The 15,041-nt window shown below is 47.5% G+C and overlaps 1 protein-coding gene across 4 annotated transcripts in view; it reads left to right on the top strand.

The window, feature by feature from the left end:
• SH3PXD2A (SH3 and PX domains 2A) overlaps positions 1-15,041 on the top strand; it is a 237,339-nt gene that overhangs the window by 217,373 nt on the left and 4,925 nt on the right. For all 4 annotated transcript variants that reach the window (XM_087432546.1, XM_087432544.1, XM_087432545.1 and 1 more), the window contains 4 exons: positions 1,525-1,642; positions 5,199-5,536; positions 6,643-6,692; positions 9,345-9,464. In XM_087432546.1, coding sequence (XP_087288672.1) covers positions 1,525-1,642; positions 5,199-5,536; positions 6,643-6,692; positions 9,345-9,464 — 626 coding nt within the window. The remainder of the gene's footprint in view (positions 1-1,524; positions 1,643-5,198; positions 5,537-6,642; positions 6,693-9,344; positions 9,465-15,041) is intronic.

The raw sequence follows: 15,041 nt of genomic DNA, 5'->3' as shown, positions 1-15,041 counted from the left end.
GGCAGCTGCCCCCCCTTCCCTGTTGCTGCCCATCAGGGTCCAGCTGAGGAGTCCAGGGGGCGGCTGTCGCAGCTGGGGGTGGGGGGCAGACATCTTAGAGACCGGCGTTCCGCATGAGTGTTCTGCTGTTTTGAGCTCCCAGAAAGTCTCCCCTGAGTGCTGCTGCTCAGCTTCTCCTTCTCTTTCTCAATGCACCCTGTTCCTCTGGAGCTCCTGCTGTGTGCCAGGCACTGTCTCAGCCACGGAGAACACCCAGGCCGGAGAGGACAGCATAGGTTCAGGGTCGCCCTCCCAAAGGGCATGGCCAGATGGGCCAGTTCTTCCCTGCCTGTCTGCTCCTTGTTCTTCCAGAGGGTGGGGGTGGGGGAGTATGCTCCATCCTGAGGCCTCCACCGTCCTCTGGCGGGGGCTCTCCACCTGGAAGGCAGGGTGTCTGTGGCCAGCCAGCTGTGGATCCAGCTGTCAGGGGCTTCCTGGGGGCAGGCAGAACTGGCCCCCGGCAGACAGAAGCAACACCTCTGGAAGCCTAAGTAAGGACCTGTGTGGAGGCAGCAGGCCCCCCTGCTGGGAGAGAGGCTGAGGGAACCAGGGAAGACACGGTCGTTCAGCCTCCCCACGCCTGCCCCCGAAGCTCTTCTTGAGCTCCCACAAGCCGCCTCTTCCCCAGTGCCTGGGGAGACCCTGAATGAGGCCCGCAGTCACACCTGCAAGACCAGAGCATGCCGCTCCCCAGAGGGGTCTGCCGCACCACGTGGTCAGCTCCGCACGCTGTCCTCCAGAAGACGCACGGGCACACTGGCCCACTCAGGGCTCCAGGAGGTCTCGCCTGGCTGTGCTGCGCTCGGCACTGCCATTGCTTATTTGGCCATGGGACCCTTATCTTAACAAGACACGTATAACCACTCCCGTGGGACCTGTGTTCCCTGGAATCCTCTTGGGGAAGTTATGTAATTAGTGGTCAGGGAAGGCTTCCCAGAGGAAGTGCCCCAGGAGCCGTCAGAGGGTCAGACAGAGGAAGGATTTAAGGGGTTGAGGTGAGAGAAGGGCCCAGAGAGCAAGTCTGCAACAGATGGAAGTGTGGTACCTTCAGGGAAGGAGAGGGCATGTCATGGGGCCTCAAGGCATTCAGGGGACACCCAGGGTTGGTCTCAGACTTCCTGACGCGGGCCCCTCAAGAGGCAGGTTTCTCCTAACCCTGCCCTCAGCTCTGGGAGTTTCTGGGACCCTGAGGACCCCAGGCCCCAGCAGCCTGGCTGTCTTTGTTGGGCTGGGAAGCTGGGAGAGCCTCTACATTGCCCAGGGCTCTGCTGGGCTACCCGGGCCCTGGCTGGCTTTGGCACACACTGGAAGTGAGGCCTGGTCCCTTCTCTTCTATGCCTTTCCCTGGAAAAGCCAGAGGCTAACCCAGTGCACCTTGGCAACCAGCTAAGCAGGCCAGGCCAGGGAAGGAGGAGGAGACAGGAGGGAGGACCCGCATCCCAACCTCAAATAATTGTGCTTTCTCGCTTTGCCCGCCACCCACAGAGGAGAAGTATGTCACGGTGCAGCCTTACACCAGCCAAAGCAAGGATGAAATTGGCTTTGAGAAGGGTGTCACTGTGGAGGTGATCCGGAAGAATCTGGAGGGCTGGTGGTACATCAGGTAGGAGCACCCGCAGAGGAGCGAGATGTCTCTGCCACCCTGGCCCTCAGGCCCCAGTCCTGGGCAGCAGAGTGGACTGCAGGGTGGCCGTGGGCACAGCGGGCAGGTAGATACTGACAGCAGCTTTGCACCCACGGCCTGGGCTTGGCTGCTCCAAGTCTGCACAGCTGAACAGCTGAACAGCTTGAACAGAGAGTGTTCATCTTGCAGATTTTCTCCCGGGACGCATAAAGCAGAGCCTGAGCCATAGCCAGCGGGGTACAGGGGCCCTGGCTCAGCTTGCAGGCAGTGGTGCAATCCCTCCCCATGCCTCTGCCAAGAGGGTCCAGCACATCTGAATTTGGTTTTCTGTGTCCGGCCTTGGCTGCCTGGCATGCTGTGCAGCTCCGCTGCCTGGAGCGCTGGCGTCCATGGGCCTTGCTGAGGTCCCAGCAGGCAGCCCCTGCTGCCCACGCCTCAGCACTCGGGGCCCCAGATGCTGGCTTGGTCCCGGGCTGTTCCGCTCCTCAGGGCTGGCTCACATGGTTGCGAGAGCTGAGGTAGAAGTGAGGCCTGAGCCCAGGCCTAGTTCAGAGACCTCTTCCATCTCCTGCCCCTCCCTTTCCCAGCTGAGAAACCCATTTGGGAGTGTGGGTAGGGGCTGGGGAGCTTTCCTGATGCTCAGGGAAGCAAAGTAAACCTGTGGGCTTCACTCACCTCTCCCCCACCAGATCCTGCCCTTCTAGTCCCCTCTGCCCAGGGCTCCGAGGCTAGCTCTCAGGAAATGTTTTCGTGCCTTTGGAACCTGCTCAGCTGTGATGATTTTGCCCAGTTTCTCTCTCCTCTGCTCATAACACAGCCTACAGAGATAGTCCCATGTCTGTGGGCTTTGGGGACAGCCTGGCCAGTGCACCACACCTGGGAACCCCAGATCCACCGTGGGCAGGATGTGTGTTCTGAGCTGTCTCCCCCAGCAGGGACAGGATTGACCACGGTGATGCAGGCACTCACGAAACAGTGCTCAGACCATGGCAGACTGTGATGGTGCTAAGATTGATCTATGCTGACAAGTAGGATGGAGGTTACTGGCCTCGTGAGATTGAACCTTAGTGTGACCTGACAGCACACAGCTGCCCCTGGCCCTGTACATATCAGTCAGGAGCGCTGAGGTGTCCCTTTCTCTCCTGCTAGGTGGGACAAGGATTTGTTGCCCAAAGCTACTGCCTCTAGACTTTCATGTTCTCTAAGCAATGGAAACTAGAGCCAACCCAAAAATCCAGCAATTACACGTCTGGCATGGGAAGGCCAGTGAACATTCTGGCAGGCTGGGAACCTAAATTGCTTGCCTGGAGGTTATCTACAAAGCTGCTAGATTTTTTTTCTATTTTCTATAATGACCAACGAAGTCATTCTGAGCTGCTGCTTCTAGTCAACTCTTGTCCCTTTGGCCTAGCCCTTTAGCCAGTGGGAGCTTCAACTGAGAAAACCCTGCTGAAAGGTTCCACCTTAAGAAGGCTGCCAGATACCCCCTTAAATATGCCATTTCCCAACATTCCAGGCTCTGTGTTGATCCTCATTTCCTGTCTTTCTCCTCCACCCCCCCCCCACCACACACACACCCCTCCCTCTTTCTCCATCCCTCCTTTTCCAGTCTTCTTGCCTCTGGAGTCATTCCATGTTCCAGAGCTGGAAAGCAGATGTGAGCAGAGTTGGACCCAGACACACACAGCCACTCCTGATTCCCTTGCATATCTCCGCCTGGAGTCGAATTTTACCCATGTAACACCAAAGGAACACAACGGGGTTTGAAATAGGAGCACTCAGGGCAGTGAGCAGGCCTGACCATCACTCCCATGAGACCCTGTGCCCCACCTCTCCACAGGGTTTGCATAGAAAAACGTCATCTTCCTCCTTTATCCGAGATGCAAGAGCACCAGGCTCTGGGCTGGATGCTGCCAACAGCTAGCTGTGTGACCCTCTGCTACTTTGCTTTCTGAGCCTTGGTTGTTGGCTCATATGTAAGACTAGGCATTTTTGCTAGTTGCTTTCATCTACCCCTGAAATTCTCTGCTTCTGTCTGCCAGCTCCCTGACTTCATCCATTTGTTCACTGATGCCTGCCTTCCAAGCCCCCAACGGGGGGCCAGACAGGTGAGCTTGGGTCAGCCTGCCTGCACCTTCCTATGACGTGAACATAAGAAGCCACCTCCTACCTGAGCTTTCCAGCAAAGCTCAGACACGTACATAGAAACGTCAGCTTTCACATTCCTTTTTTTCCCACCTAACGAGTGCCCAAGAACCAGGTCAGATCAGGGAGGTGGGGGAGGGGAGACTGCCGACATCTGGGGTGGAGGACCCATTCCAAGGAGCCAGATGTGCCGCAGGGAGCAGACGGGGACATTGCAACCCAGACTCGGGGGCATTGGCCAGCAACGGCTGGACCAGGAAGTAAGCTCCCAGTGGGTTTGGGTAGAAGCTCAACACCATGGGGAGAAAAAGGAAAAGCTTGTTTTCAGAAGTCGTCAAATCACCTAAAATTAAGTCAGCCCTGTCATTTGCCTTTTGCTCTTGTTTATGGGTTTTTGGTTTTGTTTTCATTTTGTTTCATTTTGTTTCGTTTAGTTTTTGTTTTGCCATACCAAAGGTTTTCATTTTATCCAGTCATGTGCTTTAGTCTTTTCATTTATGGTTTGGGCATTTGGAGTCCCATTTAGGATTTTCTCAACCCCCAAGATGAGGCAAATGTTCACAACTTGCATTTTTTTATTTTGCTATACAGCCACGAGACCAGGGTCTCACTTGTTTTTCCTAACTGGATAATTAGTTGTCCCCAAATCACTCATTTAATAATCCATCCTTACCCCACTAATTTGAAATATTACCTGTAGTGTTGGTCTGTTTGTGGGCTTGTTCTATGAACGTGATCTGTCTGCCGCCCCTGCAGTAGAATTGGTACTTTCCCCCTCAGTCATTTTTCTTTATAGACATCTTCCTGGTTGCTCTCAATGTGTCTATCCTTCTGGACACATTTTCACAGCTTTTTTATCCCTGTATTTTGCAGAAGAGAAAAAATTGAGCTCAAAGGTAGGGACTGGTCCAAGGCACCGTAGACCAGAACTCAGCTTTCCTAACTCTCACCTCTGCTACATCTTGGCCTCTCTGATAACACTTCCCTTTCCGATAGGGCAGTTGACTCTACACAGCTTCTCATTTCTTCTCTCTAGAAGTGCTCTCTACTGATTGTGAGGTAGCAGGCTGTTGTGAAGTCGACCTTTTGGGCGACCCAAAATTTGAGGAATCTTCTAACGTTGGCCTGACTTTGCAGAGAATGAGAGCCCTCACCGAGAGGGATCAGGCAAAGAACAAGGAGAAAGAGAGGAAGAAATGGTGTTCAAGGTGTCTTTTCCACCTGCCCTCAGTTCCAGTTCTCTCCAGAGTAGTGGGATTGCCAAATGTCTTGCATAACATGGTAGAGAAGGCTCAGCTGAGCAAGGCCGGATGAAGCCTGGGGTCCGGGAGTGGGGCGTGAGGTCAGGCATCAGTGCTGTAATGGTGCCATGTCCCACTCCTCCCCACAGATACCTGGGCAAAGAGGGCTGGGCACCAGCATCCTACCTGAAGAAAGCCAAGGATGACCTGCCAGCACGAAAGAAGAATCTGGCAGGCCCAGTGGAGATCATTGGAAACATCATGGAGATAAGCAACCTGCTGAACAAGAAGACATCAGGGGATAAGGAGACTCCACCAACTGAAGGCGAGGGCCCTGAGGCCCCCATCGCCAAGAAGGAGATCAGCCTGCCCATCCTTTGCAACGCCTCCAATGGCAGTGCCCTGGGGGTCCCCGAGAGGACCGTCTCCAAGCTAGCCCAGGGTTCCCCAGCCGTGGCCAGGATTGCCCCTCAGAGGGCTCAGATCAGTAAGAGCCTCGCTGGTCCTCACTGCAAAGCTCTTTATAGAGTGGGCAGGGGGTGTAAGGAAAGCCAGAAGGGTGTGCAGGACCCCCCCATCATTTTCTTCCTGAGATCCTGACTCCTGACCCCAGCCTCACTCTGTCAGCTTGTCTCATGTTAATCACAAGAGCGGGCAAGGCAATTCCTCCACTGAAGATAAATGACCTGAGTATATCAGCCGGCAGCACGCCCTCCTTCTCAGGTGGAGAGTCAGGAATGGTGACTTTGCAGATAGCTGTAGTCCCCTGGGCTGCCATACGTGGGCCCTCTATGCAAGGCTGCTTTATGGAGTGACAGCCAACAGAGCGACATCTTTCTGGGCCTTATCCCTCCTTCCCTGTCACCTTCCACTAGTTTCTGGAAACCTAATGGACTTGGAAGGTGTGGTTTTGCTCTCTCTACAAGCATAGTTTTAAGGGACACTCTTCAGGAATCTCCTTCATTCTTATAGGAGAACCCCGGCTATTTGGCTCCTCCTCCAAATCTCTATCCATCTCTCACTCAACAATGCCTTTGGTCGAGGGTTAAACTGTTCTGTATTATGAGAGACCAGCTTCCGGGTATCTCCAGCCATCCTTAAAATCTGGAGGAAAGCTATTCTTTAGTTTAGTTCTGCACTTGGTTAAGTTAGCTCATGTGCCTGAAACCTTTTGGGCAATCAGTGGTGAAATGTTTTTTGGGCACCTCTTCTTGCCTGGAATTGTGCTAGCTTCTAAGGATTTGGTAGTGAGCAAAAAATAGACATGGTCTCTGCTCCTAACCTTGAAAATCTGATAGAGCTATGTACCCCTTCTCCTGAAAAATGCCTCTGTGTCCGTGCATTTTGAAATGTGCACATCATTTTAGAGGACTCATGGATCCCCCTGAAGCACAGTCAAGGAAGTTTAAAGGTCTGTGGTTTCCCACTGAAGAAGCCCAACTCTAGTGCCTAAAGTGACTGAGAGCATGGGTCCTTCATCAGTGTGGGACAAAAGCAGGAACGTCCCAGGATCAGGAGGTGGTCACACCAGGGGAGGGCAGGTCCAGGCACTGTTGCCCAGTGGGATTTCTGAAGCCATGTTTCTTCTTCCAGGCTCCCCAAACCTAAGGACAAGGCCTCCACCTCGCAGAGAATCTAGCCTGGTATGTGTGCTGAATTTCTTCTCCCTTTTTTGTTCCTTTTTGGGATGTACTGTAGCAGCCCCAGTTAATTGGCTCTCTCAAGAGGTCTCCCAAGGCCCTGCTGGGGCTTCTAGCTTTGTGGGGCTGGGGGCAGGGAGGGAAGCCTGGGGATCCCAGCCTTTCTGGGGGCCTCGCTAGACAGTTTATAATTGAAAATGCACTGCATTCCAAAGCTAAATAAATCCATCCCAGCCACTTCGCTGGCAGACATAAACATTTAGACTGGCCGGCGAGAGTGTCCAGCCTGGGCATTGCCAGGGGCTGGAAACAGGGCTGCTGTCCATGTGAGCCTGGAAGCCTTTCAGCTTTGCCTTCCTTGCTCGGAAATGCCCAATGGTTGTGGTGGATGCCAGAGTCTGGGAGGGCAGAGAGCAGACCTTGAGCATCCTCTAGGGAGGGAGGTGAATGGCAAGGACTGGCTTGGCTGAAGCTTAAAGAGGTTCAGTGCTGCTGGGGTTCCTGGCTCCTGTGGGTGGAGTTTCCTGGTGTCCAGATGGTCAGGGAGGCAGATGTACACTCAGGGCGCTGGGGCTTGGGAGCGGCAGTGATGCTGGTGGCAGGCCGAGAGCCCTAGAACAGAGAACTGTTATCAGGAGCAGGAGATGCAGTGGAAAGAATGGGGCTTTGAGCCTGCCAGGCATGGATTCATATTCCACTCTGACACTTAGGAACAGCGAGACCCTGGGCACAAGTTGCTTCCCCTCCGCAAGCCTCAGTGTCCTAATCTATAAGATGGGGACAATGCAGCCATGTCCTAGGGCTGTTGTAAGGATGAAATGAGATGATGTGTAGAGGGCTGGCAGTCGGGTTTCCATTTCTGGTGTCAACTGTGACTGTTAGGAGGGACTACCTGCTGTGTTGTGTGGAAAAAGATTTCTGAAGTCCCATCTGGGCTTAGCAGCAAGAATGGCTCTGATCAGTGGCATCTGCCCCCAAGCGGGGAGAGCAGCAGTCCCTGGAAGAGAGGGCCTTCAATAAACAGGATTTGTGAAGATTTGGGCCCTGGAGGTGAGACCGTCCTCGCCCTTGCCATCAGCCCCAGTGGAGTTTCTATTTCCTTTTCCCCTTGGGTTTTATACAACTAAACAACAAGTTCTCCTTTCCTCCCATTTCTCTCAGCCCCAGCTGATTATTTTCAGGCAGACTTGATTTTGGCAAGAATGGGGTAGTTCCTTCCACACTGACCAAATGCAGGGCTTGCTGAGGCAGGCCTGCTGTTTCCAGGTAGGCCCGGCTGAATCCCACCTGGCCAGGGGTCAAGGCTGGGCTGGGGCCTTGGCTCAGTCTGCTCCATGGATGGCTGCAGGGTCAGGCACCAGGGCAGAAAGTTGACTGAATCAGAGCCAGTCCCTCAAAACCAGCTTCCTCCCACCCTTCGCTCCCTGTGACCTCAGGCAGCTGGGCTGTGACTGGCAGGATTAGGACATGCCGAGCCTTGAAGGACGAGGAAGCTTCAGAGGAATACGATGGTGTTTCAGGAGGAGTGCTCAGCTGTAGCTTCTACTTATGGCACTCTTCCTGTGCCCTGGCTGGGCCAGAAGTTATGTACATTATCTCAGTAATCTTCTTAATGACCCTGTTATTAGTTCCATTTTACAGATGAGAAAACTGAGGTTCAGAGAGGTCACGGGACTTGCCCGGGGCCATGTGGCTGGTGAATTGCTGAGCTGGGATTGGAGCCCACATGTGTCCAGCTGCAAGGCAGAGGTGTTCCTGTTACACCACAGCTGCTTTCCCCTCCCCAGCACCGCCCCCCAACACATACCTTTTTCACTTAGTTATTTTGCTTTAACTCCTTTGTATGATACTGGGATATACTGGGAGTGATGGGGAGGCACAAAGTCCATTTTGGCCAGAGCAGAGACCGAGTGACGCTAGAATGTCCACTCCTTAAGGGCAAGAGTGTTGTCCTTTTGGTTCACTCTCAGATGCCCAGGGCCTTAGACCAGTGTTTGGCACCCAGTAGATGCACAGCAAACATTTGTAAAACAGATGAATGAGGCTCACAAGTCATGGGCTGTGGCCAAATTCTAAATGTCCTTGAATATCATGCTTAGATATTGATGTGCAGCATCTAAAAACATGTAGGCTTTCCAGCATGTTCCACCCTACTCACAGAGCAAAGGACCCCGAGTTTTATTCAGTGCTTGCCTGACCATTTGACATCATCGTGATGACTGACCAAGGGCTTATCTCACCCAACCCCACGCCCCGTAGGGATAGCTGTGCTCCCTGGCCCTGCCCTCGCAGCCAGATGTCACCCCTGCAGCCTTTCACCCTTAGACTTAAGGACAGGGCTCTCCTCTCCCATGAGGCAGTGGGCGCAGGCTTTGTTACAATGATTTCTCTGCTTTTTAATTTTCATTTTGGGACCTCCAGAGAGGGAGGGGTGTTACTAAATGATCATTATGATAGCTCAAACAAGTCCCCAGTGAATCCTAAGTGTTCTTAGAAAGCCTGGTCAGGAGAGCGATCTCTTGGGGAGACACCCTGAGACTCAGGTGATAGATGCTTCCTCAGGTCAGCTGCTGTCCAGCTAGTGTAAACACCACACTCACCTCTGTTACCTTTCTGATCAGGTGAGTTTTGCTCACTGAGTCCGTCTCTGCTTAGGGGTTCCAGCTGCCGAAGCCACCAGAGCCCCCTTCTGTTGAGGTGGAGTACTACACCATTGCCGAATTCCAGTCGTGCATTTCTGACGGGATCAGCTTCCGGGGTGGACAGAAGGCAGAGGTGAGCTTTGAGCCATGAGGCAGAGGATTGTTTTTTGAGCTTTGAGTTAAAATTTATGTATAACATTATATAAGTTTCAGGTGTTACAACATTGTAGTTTAACATCTGTATAAACTACAAAGTGATCACCTCCAAAAATCTAGTTAACATCCGTCACCATCCCATTAACCCCCTTCCCCATTTTACCCACCTGCTGACTCCCTTCCCTTCTGGTAATCACCAGTCTGTTCTCTGTCACTGTGAGTTTGCTTTTGTTTTGTTTTGTTTGTTCATTTGTTTTGTTTTTTTAGCTTCCACATATGACTGAAATCATACGATATTTGTCTTTCTCTGTCTGACATTTCACTTAGCGTACTACCCTCAAGGTCCATTCATGTTGTTGCAGATGGCAAGATTTCATCCTTTTTTATGGCTGAGTAGTATTCCATTATATATACATATACCATATCTTCTTTATCCATTCATCCGTGGATGGACACTTAGGTTGTTTCCGTGTCTTAGCTATTGTAAATAATGCTGTGATGAACATAGAGGTGCATGTCTTTTCGAATTAGTGTTTTTGTATTCTTCAGATAAATGGATACTGTGGAATAGCTGGATCATATGGTAGTTGTACTCTTAGTCTTTTGAGGACTCTCCATACTGTTTTCCATAGTGACTGTACCAATTTACATTCTCACCAACAGTGCATAAGGGTTTCCTTTTCTCCACATCCTCATCAACATTTGTTATTTCTTGTCTTTTTGATAATAGCTGTTCTGTCAGGGGTGACATGATATCTCATGTGGTCTTGATTTGCATTTTCCTAATAATTAATGATGTTGAACATCTTTTTATGTGCCCATTGGCCATCTGTATGTCTTCTTTGGAAAAAATGTCTATTGAGTTCCTCTACCCATTTTTTAATCAGGTTGTTTGTTTTGTTGTTGAGATATAGGAGTTCTTTATATATTTTGGATATTAACTCCTTGTTGGCTATATGATTTGCAAACATCTTCTCCCATTTAGTAGGTTGCCTTTTCGTTTCGATGATGATTTCCTTCACTCTGCAGACACTTTTTAGTTCGATGTAGTCCCATTTATTTTTGCTTTTGTTTCTCTTGCCTTTGGAGTCAGATCCACAAAAATATCACTAAGACCTACGCCAAGGAGCTTACCACCTATGTTTTCTTCTAGGAATTTTATGGTTTCAGGTCTTATATTCAAGCCTTTAGCTATTTTGAGTTAATTTTTGTGTATGGTGCAAGAGAGTGGTCTAGTTTCATTCTTTTGCATGTAGCTGTCCAGTTTTCCCAACACCATTTATTGAAGAGACTGTCCTTTCTCCATTGTATGTTCTTGGCATCTTTGTTGTAAATTAATTGCCCATATGTGTGTGGATTTATTTCTGGGTTCTCAAATTCTGTTCCATTGATCTGTGTGTCTGTTTTTATGCCATACCATATTGTTTTTGTTACTGTAGTTTAGTAGTATAGTTTGAAATCAGGGAGCATGATACCTACAGCTTTGTTCTTCTTTCTCAAGATTGATTTGACTGTTCGGGGTCTTTTGTGGTTCCATACGAATTTTGGAAGTATTTGTTCTAGTTCTGTGAAAAATGTCATTGGAATTTTGATAGGAATACTATTGAATTGTGGATTGCTTTGGGTAGTATGGACATTTTAACAGTAATAATTCTTCCAATCCATGAGCACAAAACTATCTTTCCATTTATTTGTGTCCTTTTCTCTTTCTTTCATCAGTGCCTTATAGTTTTCAGTGTACAGGTCTTCCATCTCCTTAGTTGAATTTATTCCTAGGTATTTTATTCTTTTTGATGCAATTGTAAATGGAATTGTTTTCTTGATTTCTCTTTCTGATATTTTGTTATTAGCGTATAGAAATGCCACAGATTTTTGTATATTGATTTTGTATCCTGTAACTTTACTGAATTCATTTATTCTAACAATTTTTTGGTGGAGTCTTCAGAGTTTCCTATAAATAGTATCATATCATCAGCAAATAGTTGACTGTTTTATTGCTTCCTTTCCGATTTGGATACTTTTTGTTTCTTTTTCTTGCCTAATTGCTATGGCCAGGACTTCCACTACTATGTTGAATAAAAGTGGCAAGAGTGGGCATCCTTGTCTTGTTCCTGATCTTAGAAGAAAAGCTGTCAGCTTTTCACCGTTGAGTATATGTTAGCTGTGTGTTTGTCATATATGTCCTTTATTATGTTGAGGTACATTCGTTCTGTACTCACTTTAAGAGTTTTTATCATAAATGGATGTTGAATTTTGTCAAATGCTTTTGTTGCATCTATCGAGATGATTGTATGATTTTTATCCTTCATCTTGTTAATGTGGTGTATCATGTTGATTGATTTGCAGATGTTGAACCATCCTTACATCCCTGGAATAAATCCCACTTGATCATGGTGTATGATCCTTTAATGTATTGTTAAATTTGGTTTGCTAATATTTTGTTGAGGATTTTTGCCTCTATGTTCATCAGTGATATTGGCCTGTAATTTTCTTTTTTTGTGGTGTCCTTGTCTAGTTTTGGTATTAGCGTAATACTGGCCTCATAAAAGTTTGGAAGCTTTCCCTCTTCTTCATTTTTTTTGGAAGAGTTGGAGAAGGATAGGTATTAAATCCTCTTCGAATGTTTGATAGAATTCACCAGTGAAGCCATCTGGTCCAGAACTTTTGTTTTTTGAGAGGTTTTTGATTACTGATTCAATCTCCTTACTAGTGATTAGTCTATTCAGATTTTCTGTTTCTTCATGATTCATTCTTGGAAGATTGCAGATTTCTAGGAATTTACCCATTTCTTCTGGGTTGTCCAACTTGTTGGCGTATAATTGTTCATAGTAGTCTCATGATCCTTTGTATTTCTGTGGTATCATTTGTAACTTCTCCTCTTTCATTTCTGATTTTATTTGAGCCCTCTTTTTTTCAGTGAGTCTAGCTAACAGTTTGTCAGTTTTGTTTATCTTTTCAAAAAACCAGCTATTAGTTTCATTGATCTTTTTTTTTTTTTTTGTGAGGAAGATCAGCCCTGAGCTAACATCCATGCCAATCTTCCTCTTTTTGCTGAGGAAGACTGGCCCTGGGCTAACATCTGTGCCTATCTTCCTCCACTTTATATGGGACGCTGCCACAGCATGGCCTGACAAGCGGTGCATCGGTGCGCACCCGGGATCTGAACCCAGGCCTCCAGCAGCGGAGTGCACGCACCTAACCACCGCACCACAGGGCCAGCCCCTCATTGATCTTTTCTATTGTCTTTTTAGTCTCTATGTCATTTATTTTCACTTTAATCTTATTTCCTTCCTTTTTTTTTTTTTTGTGAAGAAGATTGGGCCTGAGCTAACATCTGTGCCCATCTTCCTCTATTTTGTATGTGGGATGCCACCATAGCATGGCTTGACAAGCGGTGCCTTGGTCCACGACTGGGATTCAAACCTGCAAACCCCAGACTGCCAAAGCAGAGCATGCAAACTTAACCACTACACCACCGGGCCGGCCCCCAATTTATTATTTTCTTCCTTCTACTAGCTTTGAGCTTTGTTTGTTCTTTTTCTAGTTCCTTTAGGTGTAAAGTTAAATTGTTTATTTGAGATCTCTCTTGTTTCTTGAAGTAGGCCTGTATTGCTATGAACTTCCCTCTTAGAACCACTTTTGCTGCATCCCATAGATTTTGGTATGTTGTATTTCTGTATTTTGGTATGTTGTATTTCTGTTTTCCTTTGTCTGTAGGTATTTTTTAATTTCTCCTTTGATTTCTTCTATGACCCAGTAGTTGTTTAGTAACATGTTTAATCTCCACATATTTGTATTTTTCCAGTTTTCTTCTTGCAATTGATTTCTAGTTTCATACATTGTGATCAGAAGAGATGCTCGATATTGTTTCATTCTTCTTGAATTTATTATGACTTATTTTGTGGCCTAATGTGATCTATCCTGGAGAGTATTCCATATGCACTTGAGAAGAATGTGTATTCTGTTGCTTTTGGATGGAATGTTCTATATACATCAAATAAATCCATCTGGTCTAATGTGTCATTAAGGCTGATGTTTCCTCATTGATTTTCTGTTTGGATGATATATCCATTGATGTAAGTAGGATGTTAGAATCCCTACTATTATTGTATTGCTATATATTTCTTCCTTTAGGTCTGTTAATATTTGTTTTATATATTTTGGTGCTTCTATGTTGGGTGTATATATATTTATAAAAGTTATATCTTCTTGCTGGATTGATCCCTTTATTATTATGTAGTGCCCCTCTTTCTTTTATTACCATCTTTGTTTTAAAGTCTATTGTGTCTGATATGAGTATAGCTACACCAGGTTTCTTTTCATTTCCATTTGCGTGGAATATCTTTCCATCCCCTCACTTTCAGTCTGTGTGTGTCATCTCAAGTGAGTCTCTTGTAGGCAGTATATAGATGTGTCTTGTTTTTTCAATCCATTCAGCCATTCTGTGTCTTTTGTTTGGAGAATTTAGTCCATTTACATTTAAAGTAATAATGGATAGGTATGTACTTACTGCCATTTTGTTAATTGTTTTCTGGCTGTTTTGAGGCTGAGGGTTTTAATTTATGCTGGTCCAAGACCTACCGCATTTCCCATTTATGTCTTGCTGGCAACGTTCCTGAGGGGCCAGCAGGAAAGGTACAGAAACAAGACCCACAGGGACGAGAATTTTCCTAAATCTAGTAAATGCTACAGCCAGGACTAGAAATCAGGACTCGTGTCTCCATGCAGCTCCACAGTGCTTCCCTCACAGCAGCATTTCCCAAAGCATATTGTAGGAGCTTGTGATGGGGTTGCCTTGAAACAAAGAGCTTCTGTGGTCGAATGAGTTTGGAGGACAGTGGGTTAAACAAAATCCAACCAGTTTTGTTGTTTTAATTGCAGGACTTCTCAGAGCCTATGCTAGGGGGATGTCACTGTGCATCTCTAAGGGGGGATTAGAATAAACAGCATTGCCCAGACTTTCTCTCCCAGGAGCACCTAGGGGCAGGATCCACAGAACCCACATTAGGAAGTACTATTGTTAGGAGAATGTGGTCCAGGTGACCGAAGTAAGATACTGGAGACTCATGTTCTGGCCACATCCACACCACAGGCACCTCTGGCATTTGATATAGTTACTTTTCCCCCCAGGCTGTGATTATTTCTCTCTGCAAAATGGGGTAATAGGCCCTGTGATGCTCCCTCTGGCCCATCTCCTAGCATTTATGAAACTATTTTGTGGCCTGCACTGAACATGGCCATTCCAGGGGACAGAGAAGATCTGTGACTCAGTCATTTCTCTTGAGTGGCTTTGTGTAGTAATGGAGTTAAATCCAATTAATACCTGTAAAACTGTCAGAAGAGTAATTGGGTAGTCTCTCGCTATTGAAGAGGTGATATCCCCAATGTGAATGTTTTATATCACATGTCTGGAACTTGGAACAAATTTCCAAGAGAAATCATTCTCTCTGTGGTACTTGGGTTTCTGGAAGAGCCTACAAAGCTCATAATGTAACAGAACTGTCATACTTAGGATCTAACTGAGCTTGAATTTTAAGTGCGGGATGGGCAGAGT

The sequence above is a fragment of the Ceratotherium simum genome, chromosome 6 (assembly GCF_057802395.1).
Source record: "Ceratotherium simum simum isolate JZ-2026a chromosome 6, ASM5780239v1, whole genome shotgun sequence".
NCBI classification, from domain to species: Eukaryota; Metazoa; Chordata; class Mammalia; order Perissodactyla; family Rhinocerotidae; genus Ceratotherium; species Ceratotherium simum.
This window is presented reverse-complemented; position numbering and strand designations above follow the sequence as displayed.